This window comes from Schistocerca piceifrons, chromosome 2 (assembly GCF_021461385.2).
Source record: "Schistocerca piceifrons isolate TAMUIC-IGC-003096 chromosome 2, iqSchPice1.1, whole genome shotgun sequence".
Lineage (NCBI taxonomy): Eukaryota > Metazoa > Arthropoda > Insecta > Orthoptera > Acrididae > Schistocerca > Schistocerca piceifrons.
In genome coordinates this window covers 969,327,870-969,346,445 of record NC_060139.1, presented here as the reverse complement: position 1 = coordinate 969,346,445, position 18,576 = coordinate 969,327,870, and the positions used below count along the sequence as shown (strand labels likewise).

The 18,576-nt window shown below is 40.9% G+C and overlaps 1 protein-coding gene across 2 annotated transcripts in view; it reads left to right on the top strand.

The window, feature by feature from the left end:
- LOC124776537 (proline-rich protein 2-like) overlaps positions 1-15,835 on the top strand; it is a 114,799-nt gene extending 98,964 nt beyond the window's left edge. Inside the window, exons 1-2 of one of the 2 annotated variants that reach the window (XM_047251564.1) lie at positions 14,275-14,356; positions 15,384-15,835. In XM_047251564.1, coding sequence (XP_047107520.1) covers positions 14,318-14,356; positions 15,384-15,677 — 333 coding nt within the window. In that variant the 5' untranslated portion in view covers positions 14,275-14,317 and the 3' untranslated portion in view covers positions 15,678-15,835. Of the gene's footprint in view, positions 1-14,274; positions 14,357-15,383 lie in introns of those variants that run through there. The other variant, XM_047251565.1, reaches the window with a different exon arrangement.
- Positions 15,836-18,576: the final 2,741 nt, after the last annotated feature.

Sequence of the window (18,576 nt, the reverse complement as noted above, 5' to 3'; positions counted from 1 at the left end):
AAATGATTTTTCTTTTGCAACAATCGGAATGATCATGCATTGAAAAAAGTATTAAATTCTTTAAATTGAAATGAATGCTTGTTACTATTAGGACATTTTTAAAAGATATACATGGGAGTTTACATAATATTACTAGATATGCGCGAGGCTGCTTTTTTTTTACCTTATACAATAATACTCAGGCTCTGGCATAGCTGCACCGCGACCGACCCAGCCAACATGATACACCAGACCAGACGAGAGCAGACACACAGGGTAAACTTATCAGATCTTTGTTGACCATAGTTTTACCATATGGTTATGGACCATTGTCATGCACTCAGGCATGCAGAGATCTATAATTCTAATAGAACAGGTTTTAACTTCGCTTGTTATTAACTATGTCATAGATAATTATATAGCATTTAATATATTCTAGTTTGCAACTGATAATGCTTCTAATGTGACTGATGGGAACCTCGAATCTTCTGTCTTTGTCACTTCTCTAATTAATTTAGTATGGGATGTTAGGAGCTCTGGTTATCATTTATTGTGTATCTCAAGTATGGAAGATGTCATTTTCATTATCAGCTTAAGCTCACCTTCCTAATATGTCATAGAGAGGTTCAAAGGTCTTGAAAACGAGCACACTTCACTGTAAATTAACCTACAAAGATGGGCTTACGCAACAATCCTACTTACCTTACTTGATGCCTAAGAATAGCATGTTCTTAGTTACTGGCAGGTAGTCTTTTGAAATATTGGAATGTATGACATGCTTTACAGCATAACATTGTACCACCAAAGGTGACAGCATACCGCAACAGGAGACTCCACCTGGCCCTCCTGAACCAACTGAAGGGCCACAGCCAACTGGCCCCCCTGGCCCGCCAACCGGACGTCCTGATCCAACAGGTCAACCTACAGGAGGTCCTGAACCAAGTGGCCCACCTGGTACACCAACTGGAGGTCCTGAACCAACAGGTCAACCTACTGGAGTTCCAGAACCAACTGGCCCACCAGGCTCACCAACTGGCGGTCCTGAACCAACAGGGAACCTACTGGAGGTCCAGAACTAACTGGTGAACCTCAGCCTACTGGCCCACCAGGGCCACCTTACAGGGGAACCCGATGGTTTTTTGCGCGGTGTGTTTGAGGATTCTGCATTAGTACAACTCTAAGATATCAGCAGTTTTGGTCCGTGCCATTTGTGATGAACAGTTTCAGAATTTACCGATGAAAATCACGATAAATCGTTGTACATCTCACTGTAAATTTCCTTCTCATTAAAGTAGCAATAAAAATCTCCATCAGTACTCAGTATTTTCATGTGCTGTGAACTGTACGAAGAACCCATTTGGGCCGGCCGAAGTGGCCGTGCGGTTAAAGGCACTGCAGTCTGGAATCGCAAGACCGCTACGGTCGCAGGTTCGAATCCTGCCTCGGGCATGGATGTTTGTGGTTTCCTTAGGTTAGTTAGGTTTAACTAGTTCTAAGTTCTAAGGGACTAATGACCTCAGCAGTTGAGTCCCATAGTGCTCAGAGCCATTTGAACCATTTTGAACCCATTTGGTAAATAACAAAAGCTGTAACTACCAAGGGTCCAGTGTTAGTTTTGGGTTAGTTGCATTGATGCCAGGTCTCCCCCCCTCTCCTCTCCAGGCAGTGAAAGTACATGCCTCCCTCTGCTGCCTCTGTCATTGTTAGAGGGCCAGTGTGAAATAATTTTAATATTGTGGCCAGTAGCCATGCATGAGAGTTGCTGGTAGAGTATGCGAATAAATATAATAACCGACCCACTCCATGAATTGCCAGGGGAAGGTAATACATGCCTTCTAGCTAGAGACTGCCACCAATACTAAGATGCTTCTATACATATTATCATGATCAAATGGCTGGCTTTGCTGATGCATTGTAGTGGTGCACTGCATAAAAACAGGTAACTTCTGACATAGATCATGGTCATGTGTAATTCTTTTAAAATTAGTCTTACTTCAGCACGCGGTTTGAATATTACAGTTGCATCCGACTGTAACGACAACAACATCTTGGCGAGAGACTACCAGAGCCATAAAATACGGCCATGCCTACCGTGATTGGCTTGTCACAATGCTGAGAACGTGCCACTGTACTGGCTAGAATTCAACTCTGATGTATGTTTCAGAGTGATGGCTAATCTGCACGAATACACCTCATTGCGTTTATAGGGCATCCCCAATGATGCCGACACGCTTGAGTGAAGATTACCCTCGACAACTCAACAACTGACATTCACAGACGCCGCCCTTAACTTGACACACACCTTCACAGAGGCCGCCCTTTACTTGACACACACGCAGTAAGGGCCTAGTGTACCAGCATCTGTAGCAAAGCTGAAGCCTTAAACGCTCAGCTGACCTCTGTCATCACACAAAGTACTTGTCTAAATAGCACAACTCTCTGCCCTCTCTACCCTCTGTAGGAGGTACTAAAGACCATAGTCGATCAGTCCAAAGAGGCAGCATGAAGCGGCAAGATCGACAAGGATGACGGAAGGAAAAATTTACTGCGATTTGCATTAAAATGCTTTGAGATGAAGCGGCCATTTGGATGCACGTTACGTGTTTCGGCATTCCGTGAGTTTCGAAGACTATAAAATACAAAAAATGGTATCAGAAGATATGAAAGTATGTTACATTACACCACTGTTGAGAGATAGAGTATGACGAGTAGCATATAGCTGTCTAGCTTATTGCCATTATGTCAATCACATAAAATTGTTCATTAGATACATTGTATCATGCGACAATTGTCAACTGCTACATAGGCACAAATTGGAAGAAAAGGGGAATAAACTTCTAGGTGACAATGGATACGTGGCACATACAGCATATATTTGATTACAACTACGTTTGCATCGTTACACTGAATAAAACAATATCATCAGTAAGCAATTCACGGAAGTCACCTTATAATGATTTACAAAAAGAAATTTCTTTACAAAACGATGTGTAACATATCTTTTGAGTGGTCGAAAGTAGTACGTTGGAGGAACACGCTGAGTGGCGCTAAGGTACATGAGGCCAACAGTCTGTTATCAAACAATTGTTTTTTGACAACATAAAAATTATTGGTATCAGTAAAACTTCATAAACATCATTTTATTAAAAATCACGAAGTCTAGAAATACCAGCAGAGGCATGAGCATGAGGCATGTAGCATTCACTAATAAGGAACAGGAGTCACCCATGCATTGCTATTTTCGTCACTGAGAACGCATGTAGGTCTATACAGGAAATTCAAACAAGTTGGGAAGACGGAATCTTGGAACCCAATACATCAATTCAATCAACAGTATATGGGAACAATCCCAAGTTGCCTGATGTAGCTGGAACTCATTAACCTTCATGCATCAGTATAATTAAAACCCCATCGAAAATAAAATTATACAAAAAACAGCTCAATATAATTGCATTGGCAGTTGTGCTACCTTACATAACTTGTTCCCTTTTACTTATGTTACTTGTCACAACTATTTTTATTCTTTTTTGTTTGGTGCACAAGATGAGTAAATGTCAAATAATTTACTACACATATAGTGGCAAGTGCTCTTATTGGTAATGGGAGGCCGATGGAGCGTTCATAAGCTGCTACTCAGCGCTTGACGCTGCACAAGTTGAAAACTCCTGAAAACAGCGCTACTGTAGTTGCTTCACAACGCTTTCGCGTTATTGTATTAAAGTTGTCATTTTATAAACATTTATGCTCACGGGAGTACAAACAGTATTACAAGATTTTTCAATACTCCGGGATTAATCTTGTTTACTTTGCACCAGCCCCATTCCTTTAATTGCGTTATGGCATTTTACAGTGTTGGTTATTCACAGAAAACAGTTTTATGGTCACAGAACCACGAAAGATCATATGTACGTTATTTTACCAGTGCCGATTCTAACCATTTCGCTTCCGACCCTCAACTAATGTCTATAATTTTAATTTTTACTAATTTGCAATTGTCGTACGTACAGTTAGAGCCTATGGTTTGTTATATAGCTACATCTATTTATGTAAGAACTTTTTTAATTCCTGGAGAAAAAAGAAAAAAAATGATGATATGCAATAAAAGTAAAAGGGAACAAGTTACGTAAGGTAACACAGTTGCCAGTGTGCCATTAGCAGTAAAGCTAAACTTGTTTTCACATGATTGTATTTTGGATGCCACTTTAGTTAAACTCATATTACAGTGTGCCTTCTCAGATTCTTGAATTTCCGCTATAGACTAGAGGCATATGCTCTCATTGGTGTAAATAGCAATGCATAGGTGCCACTATCCTGAGTGAAAGTGAAGAAGAATTAAATGATCTGCTGAACGGAATGAACAGTCTAATGAGTACACAGTATGGTTTGAGAGTAAATCGGAGAAAGACGAAGGTAATGAGAAGTAGTAGAAATGAGAACAGCGATAAACTTAACATTAGGATTGATGGTCACGAAGTCAATGAAGTTAAGGAATTCTGCTACCTATGCAGTAAAATAACCAATGACGGACGGAGCGAGGAGGACATCAAAAGCAGTCTCGCTATAGCAAAAAAGGCATTTCTGGCCAAGAGAAGTCTACTAATATCAGATACCGGCCTTAATTTGAGGAAGAAATTTCTGAAGATGTACGTCTGGAGTACAGCATTGTATGGTAGTGAAACATGGACTGTGGGAAAACCGGAACAGAAGAGAATCGAAGCATTTGAGATGTGGTGCTATAGACGAATGTTGAAAATTAGGTGGACTGATAAAGTAAGGAATGAGGAGGTTCTACGCAGAATCGGAGAGGAAAGGAATATGTGGAAAACACTGATAAGGAGAAGGGACAGGATGATAGGACATCTGCTAAGACATGAGGGAATGACTTCCATGGTACTAGAGGGAGCTGGTATTTATTGACTTAGTGAATTCTTATAAAATGATATTTATAAACTTTCACTGATGCTAGTAATTTTTATGCTGTGAGTTGTCCAAAAGAATAAAAATATTGTTTGATAACAAACTGTTAGCATAGTGTACCCTAGCGCCATTCAGCGTGTTCTTCCAACGTACTATTTTCGACCACTCTGAGGATCTTTCACACAATGTTTTGTAAAGAAATACTTTTTGTGAAACATTGGAAAATGATTTCCGTGAATTCTTTACAGATGAAATTGTTTTATACGATTTAACGATGAAACTGTATTTGCAATCAAATATATGCAGCGTTTACCACGTATCCGGTGCCACCTAGCGATTTACTCCACTTGGCCTCCTTTATCCCTTTGTAGCAGTTTGCACTCGTCTCGTAATTGAGAATGTTAACGAGATACAATGAATCTGATGAACAATTTTATGTGATTGACATAACGCTGGTAAGCTATTATGCCCTATGCTACTCGTCGTACTGTGTCTCTTATCAATGATGAATTGTAACATACTTTCATACCTTCTGATACTTGCCGTTGGTGGGGAGGCTTGCGTGCCTCGGCGATACAGATAGCTGTACCGTAGGTGCAACCACAAAGGAGCGATATCTGTTGAGAGGCCAGACAAACGTGTGGTTCCTGAAGAGGGGCAGCAGCCTTTTCAGTAGTTGCAGAGGCAACAGTCTGGATGATTGACTGATCTGGCCTTGTGACATTAACCAAAACGGCCTAGCTGTGCTGGTACTGTGAACAGCTGAAAGCAAGGGGAAACGACAGCCGTAATTTTTCTTGAATGCATGCAGCTTTACTGTATGGTTAAATTTAGGTAAAATAGTCCCCCATTCGCATCTCCAATCGGAGACTACTCAGGAGGACGTCGTTATCAGCATAAAAGGAAACTGGCGTTCTACAGATAGGAGCGTGGAATATCAGATCCCTTAATTGGGCAGGTAGTTTAGAAAAATTAAAAAGAGAAATGGATAGCTTAAAGTTACGTAAGTGGGAATAAGTGAAGTTTGGTGGAAGGAGGAACAAGACTTCTGGTTAGGTGAATACAGGGTTATAAATACAAAATCAAATATGGGTAATGCAGGAGTAGGTTTAATAATGTATAAAAAAATAGGAACGTTGGTAAGCTACTACGATCAGCATAGTGAATGCATTACTGTAGCCATTGTAACAAAGATAGACACGAAGCCCACACCTACCACAGTAGTACAAGTATATATGCCAACTAGCTCCGCAGATGACGAAGAGATTGAAGAAATGTATGGTGAAATAAAAGAAATTATTCTGATGGTGAAGGGAGATGAAACTTTAATAGCCATGAGGGACTGGAATTCGATAGTAGGAAAAGAAAGAGATGGAAAAGTGGTAGGTGAATATGGAATGGGAGTAAGGAATGAAAGACGAAGCCGCCTGGTAGAATTTTGCACAGAGCATAGCTTAATCATAGCGAACACATGGTTTAAGAATCATGAAAGAAGATTGTATACGTGGAAGAGGCCTGGAGGCACTGGAAGGTTTCAGACAGATTATATAATGGTAAGACAGAGATTAAGGTACCAGGTTTCAAATTGTAAGACATTTCCAGGAGCATATGTGGACTCTGATCACAATCTATTGCTTATGAACTACAGATTAAAATTGAAGAAACTGCAAAAAGGAAGGAATTTTAAGAGATGGGACCTGGATAAACTGAAAGAACCAGAGGTTGTAGAGAGCTTCAGAGAGAGCACTAGGGAACAATTGACGAGAACGGGGGAAAGAAATACAGTAGAAGAAGAATGGGTAGCTATGAAATAGTGAAGGCAACAGAGGATCAAGTAGGTAAGAAGACGAGGGCTAGTAGAAATCGTTGGGTAACAGAAGAGAAATTGAATTTAGTTGATGAAAGGAGAAAATATACAAATGCAGTAAACGACGCAGGCAAAAAGGAATACGAACGTCTCAAAAATGAGAGCGATAGGAAGTGCAAGATGGCTAAGCAGGGATGGCCAGAGGACAAATGTAAGGATGTAGAGGTATATATCTCTAGGGGTAAGGTAGATACTGCCTACATGACAATTAAAGACACCTTTGGAGAAATGAGAACCACCTGTATGAATATCAAGTGCGCGGTTGGAAAACCAGTGCTAAGAAACGAAGGGAAAGCCAAAAGGTCGAAGGAGTATATAGAGGGTCCATACTAGGGCGATGTACTTGAGGACAATATTATGGAAATGGAAGAGGACGTAGATGAAGATGAATGTGAGATATGATGCTGCATGAAGAATTTAACAGAGCATTGAGAGACCTAAGTCGAAACAAGGCCCTGGGAGTAGACAACATTCCATTAGAACTACTGATAGCCTTGCGAGAGCCAGCCATGACGAAGATGTAAGAGACAGACGAAATACCTTCCGACTTCAAGAAAAATAAATAATTCCAATGCCGAAGAAAGCAGGTGTGGACAGGTATGAAAATTACCGAACTATAAGTTTGATAAGCCACGGTTGCAAAACACTACCACGAATTCTTAACCGGTGAATGGAAAAACTGGTAGATGCCGACCTCAGGGAAGTTGGAACACGTCAGGCAATACTGACCCTATGACTTATCTTAGGAGACAGATTAAGGAAAGGCAAACCTACATTTCTAGCATTTGTAGACTTAGAGAAAGCTTTTGACAATGGTGACTGGAATACTCTCTTCCAAATTCTGAAGGTGGCAGGGGTGAAATACAGGGAGTGAAATGCTATTTCCAATTTGTACAGAAACCAGATGGCAGTTGTAAGAGTCGAGGGGTATGAAGGGTAAGCAGTGGTTGGGAAGGGCGTGAGACAGGGTTGTAGCCTATCCTCAATGTTACTCAGTCTTTATGTTGAGCAAGCAGTAAAGGAAACAAAAGAAAAATTTGGAGTAGGAACAAAATCTATTAAGAAGACATAAAAACTTGGAGGTTTGCTGATGACGTTCTAATTCTGTCAGAGATAGTGAAGGATCTGGATGAGCAATTGAACGGAATGGAAAGTGTCTTGACGGGAGAACGTAAGATGAACATCAAGAAAAGCAAAATGAGGATAATGGAATGTAGTCGAATTGAATCAGGTGGTGCTGTGGGACTTAGATTACCAAATGAGACACTTAAAGTAGTAGATGAGTTTTGCTATTTGGGGAGCAAAATAACTGATGATGGTCGAAGTAGAGAGGATATAAAATGTGGCTGGTTATGGCAAGAAAAGCGTTTCTGAAGAAGAGAAATTTGTTAACATCGAGTATAGATTTAAGTGTCAGTAAGTCTTGTCTGAAAGTGTTTGTATGGAGTGTAGCCATGTATGGAAGTGAAACATGGACAATAAATAGTTTAGACAAGAAGAAAATAGAAGCTTTCGAAATGTGGTGCTACAGGAGAACGCTGAACATTAGATAGGCAACTAATGAGGAGGTACTGCATACTTTTGGGGAGAAGAGGAATTTGTGGCTCAACTTGACTAGAAGAAGGAATCAGTTGGTAGGATATGTTCTGAGACATCAAGGGATCACCAGTTTAGTATTGGAGGGCAGCGTGGAGGTAAAAATCGTAGAGGAAAATCAACATATGAATACGCTAAGCAGATTCAGACGAATATAGGTTGCTGTAGTTACTTGGAGATGAAGAGGATTGCACGGGATAGAGTAGCATGGAGAGCTGCATCAAAGCAGTCTCCGGACTGAAGCCACAACAACAACAGCCTTCGCAACTGACGGAATGTCGAAATGTGTAAGATGTTTTTGGGAATACTAAAAGTGTGGCTAGACATAAGAGAAGTTATTAAACGCAACGATTGTTAGCGCACAGCTCAGTCCTGCCCTTCTCAAACAGAAACAGGAAGAGAGGACGGGGAACCATTTTTCCTAAGGATCCAGTTTCTTTACCAATTTCATTTGGCTGATATATGTTCTAACAATCTTGCACTGGATGCATTCTGGACTAGGAATGTGGCTGGATAACGTACTTTGGTCACTTCATACAGACACAAGTAATGGGGCATCATCTCAGATGTAAAGCCGGCCACGTGTGGCCGAGCGGCTCTAGGCGCTTCAGTCTGGAACCGCGAACCGCTACGGTCGCAGGTTCGAATCCTGCCTCGGGCATGGATGTGTGTGATGTCCTTATATTAGTTAGGTTTAAGTACTTCTAAGTTCTAGGGGGCTGATGACCTCAGATGTTAAGTCCCATAGTGTTCAGAGCCATTTTTTTTTCAGATGTAATCTTTTCCGTGTCCTTACTCGGCACTCAAACTTTTCTTTAGATAAACCAAATTGCCCACTCTCAGACTGATGGGACGCCTGCCTACCCCTGTTATATCCAGCAGCCTCCTTCCCACGCGCTCCAAAAATATTGTTTCCAGCTGCTTCCCAGTTTCGCTTACTCATCCCTCGGATTGTCCCAGCACAAAATTCGTTCATCTAATCAGACGAAAATTCCCGCGGGTATTCTTCTCGTTCAAATGTACAGCCTAAGATATCGACAGCCTGGTTGTCACTCGCCCTAAAATGCCAGAACTCAGAATAAAACGCAGATATGCAGACTGCTCACCTCGATAGTATACCCAGCGTTTATGTACGTACAAAAAGTCATGACAATGCTTGATTTTCTGTCTCAAATAAGAAAGAACTAGCCTCCAAATAAATCCTAAATCTCTCGACGGCAAACAAGACTGTCAGCCCTTCCAGTTCATTAACTGAATACCTTATTTCCGCCTCAGATAAAACTTGAAGCGTACGTATTGGCTTCCTGTCGCTCAGAAACTACTGAAGCAGAAGTGCTGCGGTTTCAGAACTTAATGCATCAGTTTGTAATATAAATTCGTGTTCAATGTTAGTGACTCCCGAGACCGGGCATTAGCTAGAGCTATTTTCGGAGTAATCAAATGAAGTCTATTGGGATTCTCGCCAAATAAACGTTTATACTTTTCATTTTAGGTGATTAGGTGGTGCGAGCAGCTGTGCAAAATTCAGCACAAATTTGCCAAAAAAATTCACCATCCTGACGAACCAAACTATATCTGTTATACTTCTAGGAATGGAAACCAGCAGTGCTGTAAGAGTTCACTGTCCTTCTGAAACTACAGCAGAATGCTGATTTGTGGTATATCAATAAAAAAATGCAGCTTCATCCCTTGGGCATATATAATTGTAAAGCATACTGCCAACTCTACTTTGCTGCATCTGTAATGTAATGTAAAGTATGCAAATATCTAAAGTGTCTGCTTATCTTCTACATCTCTCACGTCTGAAGTATCATGTAAACTAATGTGTGTTACTACATGTCACAGTAGTAACATATATCATTACTGGACCACTTAGCAGATGTAACAAATGTGCTAAAGAGACTGTATACACTATGTCTGCCACTAACTGAGATCATGCAGTTCTTTTTATTTTGCCTTTTATTTGCTGAATGTTTTAAGCATATTCTATTGGGAATGGAGGTTTAGAAACGTATCTTTTTCACATAATCTCCAATGCAGTGTATACCCATGAACCGTTCATTTTTGTCAAGAACACAAACATGTGATGACTGGCCATTAGTATTTGTGTTCCCAATTCGAGTCTAGATTTTTCCATTTACCTGCTTTTAACCCTTAACCCGAAACATCTCAGAAATGTGCGTAACTAGAAACATGCGGTCTCTCAGACCACCTAATATTTTATATCACAGAACTCCACATAAGTTGGCAGAAATCAAGTAAATAGTCAGTTAATTCATGTTATAAGTAAATTTAATACTTTTCAACCCATAGAAACACTTTGTTATTTAAATTATATAAAATAAACACGAAATATCACAAGTACGTGCAGTCATTCAGTGTCAGATTTCATATGATTTTCACCACTGTTATACCAACAATATATATTTCTAAATATAAATAAAGTATTGCAGAAAATGTATAAAGATAATAATCAACTGAACTGACATATTAAATCATATTTCTTTTGCACAGTTGACACATATATTTATGCTACATTTCAGGCAAACTGGGTGACCACATTTAACGCACTTATAAGCCGTTTTCCTTTTCTTGGACGCAGGGCGCTTCGTACACGTCTTCCTTTTGTTCTCCCTATCAATTGGTATGCCTTCGCTTGATTACTGAGTGTCTCCAGAACTTTGTGGATCATTTTCTTGATATTTATAGGTAAATTTTTAATTTCCTCGCGTCTTCTTAGATATGGCTCTATCAGCTTCATGGCCAAACCTTTGGTGAATTTGAGACGAGTTAGCACAAATACAGAAGAAAACTGTTTACGCAAGTGATGTTTACAAGTGTGTAAAAGACTGCCATTGGCCAGTGCCTTGTACGTCTTTTTGACGAATAACTGGCACATTTGATGTCAAGCAATCTACTCCAGATTTCGTTGCATTGCAGTAACGAATAATTTCTGACTTATTTTTTATGGTATCATTTTCAGTGGAATGATGCATTGAACACACAAGAATTACTGTCTTGTTTCTCTTAGGAACAAATGAAACCAGTGTTGTATTCTCAGAGAATCCATATAACGCTGACCCAACTGGGCTACTTTTATCAGCCAAAAACTCTTGGGGAATTTCGCGTTTGCTCTTTCTGACCGTTCCTATGTATGTTAGCCCTCTCTTTCTCAGCTCAGGAATGAGTTTTGTAGGTGCAAACCAGTTGTCAGTGGTAATGTTTCTGTAACCTCTTTCTATTGGCCTGCACAGACGTAAAATAACCTGAGCTGGTTTGGCAAGCTTTATCTCTTCTTCTGTGAACCTTTACCTGAATATATGTAGGCACTGAAGAGGTAAGCGCTTCCAGAGTCTGCCAGGTACATAATTTTTGTGCCGTATTTGGTTGGTTCGTTAGGCATACAAACTCCGAATGGACATTTTCCCCTGAATGGTACTAAAATTTCATCCACTATAATGTTGTCTTCTGCACAGTATAATTGCAGGGAATTGAAAATGAATTTCTCAAAAATATTTGTATTGCAGCTGCGCGATCTGACTTCTTCCTTTCATCTCTGGTAGTCGCATCGTCAAGTCTCAGGCTGCTTAGAAGTATTTCAAAGCGCTTTGCCAACATTGTCACCGCAAATATAGGGCAGCCGGTCAAATCGTTTTCGAAAAGAGACAACATATCATCCTGAGAAGATTTGAATGTTGATGTCATCATTAGAAGGCCTATGAAAGATTTGATTTCAACGTTGTCAGTATCTCTGTAATTGGATGGATTAGTTGTTTCCTGCAACTTTGCCTTATTGTATTCAGTTTCACGTTTGTGTCTAAAACTATTTCATCTATCATGTCATCATCGAATAAATTCTTCCATATTTGAGAATTAGTAGGACTTTGTCCCAAACTTCGACTTTTGGCTGTTAGGCCACGTATTAATCCTTCCAGAATTTTGTGCTCTGGTGTACTTCTCGTTCTAACAGGCTGAGAACGTTCCAACTGGACATTATTTTTACCGTAAAAGTACTGTGTTTGTTGTGAGGTATTATCTGTAGTATAGACTGCTACAGGCTCTTCTTCCAATAAAACATTTTATTCACTGGTATCACTCTCTGTTTCATGGTGACTATCACTTATCACGAAATCTGGATAATCATCAGAATCGTCAAATGTGTCGTCGTCGATCCCATTTTCCTCTTCATCTAAGTCCCGTAACTGGGCTTCCACCCAAGCTTCCAAATCTGGATTAGCTGTAAATATGTTACTCTTCTTAGGGAGTAGATTCATGTTATACCTTAAACATGACATAAATTCACTCATAGAGGAAGACGCTATAAAATAACAGCCACTGACAGTAGAATATGTGGTAAATGGAAACATGCGGTCTATTGGACCTACCAAATTCTTGTACGTTAATACGACACATGCGGTATCTCAGGTACACAACTAGGCGCATTCCTCTAAAGAATACTCTGTATGTCTTCACTGAAGAAATAAAACTGATTGTTGACTGATTGATAATGAATATTAGAAGTGCGGCTCAAGGAAAAGGGGAATAATTAAATTTACAAACACGAAGGTAAGAGTGTTGGAGCTGGAGTATAGCGTACCTAAGAATGTCTGACGTTCCCTTGCTCGATGTTTTAATGTAATGTCTGACTAAACAACCTATTAAGGAATGCGTGCCAAAACCGCCATGTGCAGTTTCCGGCTTTTCTACTGGTTTGTTGTAGGGAAACATCAGGTTGTGTTGTGTGTAGCTCTTGTAAATATGACGAGTTCTACACATGTAAGTGTTATATCATATGGTAAAACTGTTTGAGGGTTATTGTTAATTCTTCAGTCAAAGACTTTTATTGTGAGTTAAATGTTGGATATTTTGAAAACTAGTTACAGAATGTCTAGATGAATAAATCAGACTTCCTCGGTCGGGCACCATCTTGTTTATGGAAATGGAAGATGGTCTGCAATCATGAAACATGTGATATTTGAAAATTGACTAAGATTCTTTAATCTATCAACAATTTTCCATGTTTCAAAAATGGAAATTTGTTTTATAACCCTGTAGCTTCTATTACCAAATGTTTTCAACTTGTACCTGGTTCTTGATGACACTTCTTCTTGATTTCAGTTTCTCTTAATTGGTGTGTTGTATAGTACCAACATAAGACGTAGATTATTAAAGACAGTAATAACAAGATTATGTCTACTGCAGCACATTTCAATCTGAATATATTTCTTCCTAGGTACGTGACTTTGTTGTACCTTGGGACTTTTTTCCAAATTTGGAAAAAACTTTCTTAGCCAGAGTAATTTTTACAGTTTCAGAAAAGAAAGCAGTACACATAAGTGACTGCTGTCATTTCAAAACCGAATAAAAGAATATAAAACGCTTCAAATTGCAGGGCTGGCTAGAGGCCAAAGTCTGAATAGAGTTCCAACTGCAACACTCTCCTCTACTGTAACACACAGACCAGGCAATCCACTTTTGCATGAAATGAAGTATTTATGACTGTATGAGTGTTGAGCTACGTATTAACAGTAGGTTGCTGTGGCGCGTTAGGTTAGGCCACGACTGCCTGGAAAACGATTATACAAAGTTTTTCCAGGTTGAATCTTCAAGTGTTCTCCAATTAATCAATGTGAGACGTCCTCCCAATTCGTAACATAAACGTAACAACTAACTCATCATTGTTGGATTTTACTTTCCGAAAGTAGCATTTTTTGACGCTTTTGAGAACCAGGAATTTGCAGTTATCTGTGGAAAAATAAGCGACAGTATGCTATTCAGTTCGTCGCAGCTGTGGTCTGTAGCCTTGTGATACAACCAGAAAGTCCATTGTCTAACTTGGGTTGCGGTCTCTGTTCGGTTCCTTTGTTGAAGTCACGGAATCACGAATACTCCACATCACGCGTTGGCCAGCCTTATAAAAGCTTTGTGGCCCGCGCTCACCTCAGCACTTCCATCACCATGAGGGCGACAGTGGCAGCTCTCGTCCTGTGTCTTGTGGTGAGTACTGCGGGCTGAAGATTGTTAAAATTCAAATAGAAATTTGCGCTTCATATACCATTACTACAACATTCACGTCTACATCCTATCTACAGACGGATGTAGACGTAAGGATGATTATTTATTGGTACTGATTTTTGTGCTCGTAACATTCTGTTCTAGCATATAAAAGAGAAAACTTTATTGTGATACGCATTTGTGGACACTGTAGTAATTCACATATCAGCACGTGAAGCCAGTCTACACTTTATTTTTTCGATGAGAAAGTGAAGCTCCATCAAACCGACTGTAGGTTGTCAGTTCGCAGTGGGAGCGAGCGCAGAGGTTGAGATATTGGGGTATCAGTTCGGGAGAATGGCGTTCAAATTCCTCGCTGACCATCCACGTTTTGCTTTAGCTTTTACCCCTGAACCACTTAAAACATATGCCAATCTAATTCCTTTCATAAAATACGGAGGATTCCCATGAAAATGTGAGGTTGTTCCTCGTCTCTAATGATCCGATAGCAACAAGTTGTTAATCTTTAATCTTCTTTCCTTCTTCCTCAGTTCGTGTATGTGCCCTCGACGAATAATATTTAGAATAATGATACCGAAGTAACATTTTGCGATATGTATATCAGATTGTTGCTGCAAATCCCACAAGAAGACATAACTGGATATTTTTGCACTTCCTCGTTACTCAACTCGTCTGTAAAATGTTTGCAACTGATGCAGTTTGATGGGACTAGCGAAGCTTTCATACTAGTTACTTCTCTGCTTCGCGCACATGACAGTCCTCTACGATATTCGTCATATCCGCTATAAGTCTATGCTCCCTAGAGGTCCAAGAGACATTCAACAGTTCTTGAGTAAGAGTACATTTCTCTGTATACCAAATAGCGAGAAAACCTATGTGGCTCATGTCATGTAGCTAGTACATACTAGCAACTGCAACTTTGTCGAATACTGTTGCATTCATACTGTTGCTATCAACTCATCCAAAAGAGAATGCAAGATGTACTACATAGCACACCACTGCACTACAGGTGGCAGCATGCCGCAGCCAGGAGACTCCACCTGGCCCTCCTGGACCAACTGAAGGGCCACAACCAACTGGACCACCTGGCCCACCAACTGGAGGTCCTGAACCAACTGGTCCACCAGGCACACCTACTGGAGGTCCTGAACCAACTGGACCACCTACTGGGGGTCCTCAACCAACTGGACCACCAGGCACACCTACTGGGGGTCCTGAACCAACTGGAGGACCCCAGCCAACTGGTGAACCACAGCCTACAGGCCCACCAGGGCCACCATCTGGGGGGCTTTGGGTTTTTTGACTTGGTGGACTCTGATGGTTGACATTATTGCATCTGTGAAATATCTAAAGAGTTCAGACTTGATATTTACAATTAACTGGATCTGACTTCACTGATGGAAGTGTTCTATGAACCGCTTTGTAAAATTTTTTGTCATTAAATGAGCATCTAAAAATCTCCATAAATGTTTCCATCTTCTGTAAACTGTACCGAATAACGTATTGATTCGAAAACTGTAACTCCTCTGCAGGATAATGAGTTTGAGATCAAGGCCAAATTAACATAGACGTAGGAGAAGTTTTATGATTCATGCAGAACTTTTCTGTGTAAGTTCAGAATGTGCTCTATGTTGTCAAGTATACTAATTCCTCATTGAGTGTGCAATTCGCCTCCTGGGCTTTCAATCCAAAGATATATAAGCGTGGCATTCCATTGTACCCGTTATAGATGTCTTTTTTGGTAGAATGAGTGAGAAAACAGTTTTGTGTGATGTCTATTGGAGTACTATGCAAGTGGTATTTTAGAGACAATAACTGGCAGCTAGCACCAATGATGAAACAATACTGCACTGAACAGTCGTCAGAAATCTTCTTGAAGTATACTTCTGCTTCATTTTACCTACGTGGGTTATGGTAGAGACCCTGATATTGGGTATGAGGTAAGTATGTTAGATAACTACTCAGGAAATGTCATCCCCAGCAGTGACGCCATCACCTCTGACCTTTCATGTGTACTTGGGAGTGGGTACTGTCTATTTTGAAACATATTTTTATGCATCTCAGTAACACATGTAGGTATGGCAGCGCATCCAGAGGCTTAATAATGGCTTCTGATATTCTTTAGTATTTTAATTTTCTTAATGAAGAATTGAAATTTTTCTGAATTAAGACTATTATGATATGTAGCCACAACAGGAGAGTGGCTGATACATGTAAATAAGTAGTGGTATAACCCAGAATAATGTCAAGTTATCAGGCGCGAGCAACTCATTTAGAAAATAATAATACCTGCACGAATACAGTTACAAGTACGTTGTGCTTTTGTCTAACCACATGTGGAGGGATAACTACTAGAAGTGCAATCCACCCACAGTACTGGCGAATTTTCTATCTTCTCTGTACGGGCTGTAAATATCAAGGACAGGGCTGAAAAATACAGTTTATATGTAAGGGGGGTGTAAACTCTGTGGGTATCAGCAGCAGATTGGTGGCAATGTGTGGCGAGTGTGCACCGAGACGAAAACTGCTCTTGCAACATGACATAGCTAGCCGCCTTATGAGTCGGAAAACAACAGCTGCCGTCGCTAAAATTGGGTTCCAGGTACTCCCACATCTACCGTATTTACCTGACTTGGCTTCATTACTTTAGTAGTCCCTCGTCGAAACACATTCCTGTTGTCTGTCGCCCCCACTGAAAGGAGAGCTGCTCGCAGTTCCTAGAAATCTCAAATAAGATGTCCGTGCAGAGGTTTCTTCATAGCCCCTAATAGTTGGAAATAAGAAAAGGTCGAGCCAGGAGAACACGGGCATCCCGTAGTAGATCTGTCATACGCCAACCCGACATGAACTCCATGCTGCCTGTGGCCGCCACGCATCACGATGCAGAACTCCATCTGATTGATGGCAGTGAGGAGATTGGTTGGGCCGCACTTGCGGTTGGCGGCGAAATTAAAAGCGACGACGGTGGCGCCAGACACAAGCACTCAGCGCATCATCCCCAGTTACGTTCATTCCATAATGTAGTGTCAGATATTACGACGTATTGGGATGGGGGGGATGGGGGAGGTGCGGATGCATCACTTATGCGGGAACAGGAGACACGTCTGTAGCTTCACTCCTGCATGCGAAAATGTTCCCACACTAAGGAGATACAGAGAGACAGGAACTGACGATGACAAGCCTCGCTCAGGCCGCCCAAGGGCTACTACTGCAGTAGCTGACCGCTACCTACGGATTATGTCTCTGAGGAACCCTAACAGCAACCCACCATGGTGAATAATGCTTTTCGTGCAGGCACAGGACGTCGTGTTACGACTCAAACTGTGCGCAATATGCTGCATGATGCGCAAATTCATTCTCGACGTCCATAGTGTGGTCCATCTTTGCAACCACAACACAATGCAGCTCGGTACAGATGGGTCCAATAATATCCCGAATGGACAGCTCACCGATGGGAGTCGCATATGCCTTCAACTTGACAGTTGTCGGAGACGTGTTTGGAGGCAACCCGGTCAGGCTGAACGCCTTAGACACACTGTCCAGCGAGTGCTGCAAGGTGGAGGTTCCCTGCTGTTTTGGGGTGGCGTTATGTGAGGCCGACGTCCGCCGCTGGTGGTCATGGAAAGTGCCGTAATGGAAAGCGCCGTAACGGCTGTACGATATGTGAATGGCATCCTTCGACCGACTGTACGAGTTTATGATTATGTACAGTTTTCCGCAAATGTTGTATATATGTAGTTGTTTTCAACTGGAGTTCCATCCCACTTCCCTGGGATACGCCTGAAGTTTCTTGAAGTTTTATCGTTGTTTTTCTGCCATGCTGCGTCCCCCCAACCAAGAAATTCTGTACCCAGTCACAAATTTCATTTGATACCCCATGTGATCGTATTTTTGTTAATAGACGTAAGCGTGATAGTGAGTAGAGTGCTTTTCGGAACTGAAAAAATACTGCAGGCAAATCATTCCCACCGTCCAGGGCTTTGAGAATGACATGTGGGAAAAGCGCAAGTTGGATTTCACTCGGTCGTTGTTTTACGGGATCCATGCTTGTTGGCATGAGGAGATCATTATGTTCGAGATAACTCATTATGTTTGAGCTTCGGAATTTTGCAGAAATATTTCAGCTATGATACCACTTTTCGCAGCGTGTGATGACATGGACTGGATGTCATTCTAGCCATCACTTGACTAAGTTGTTTGAC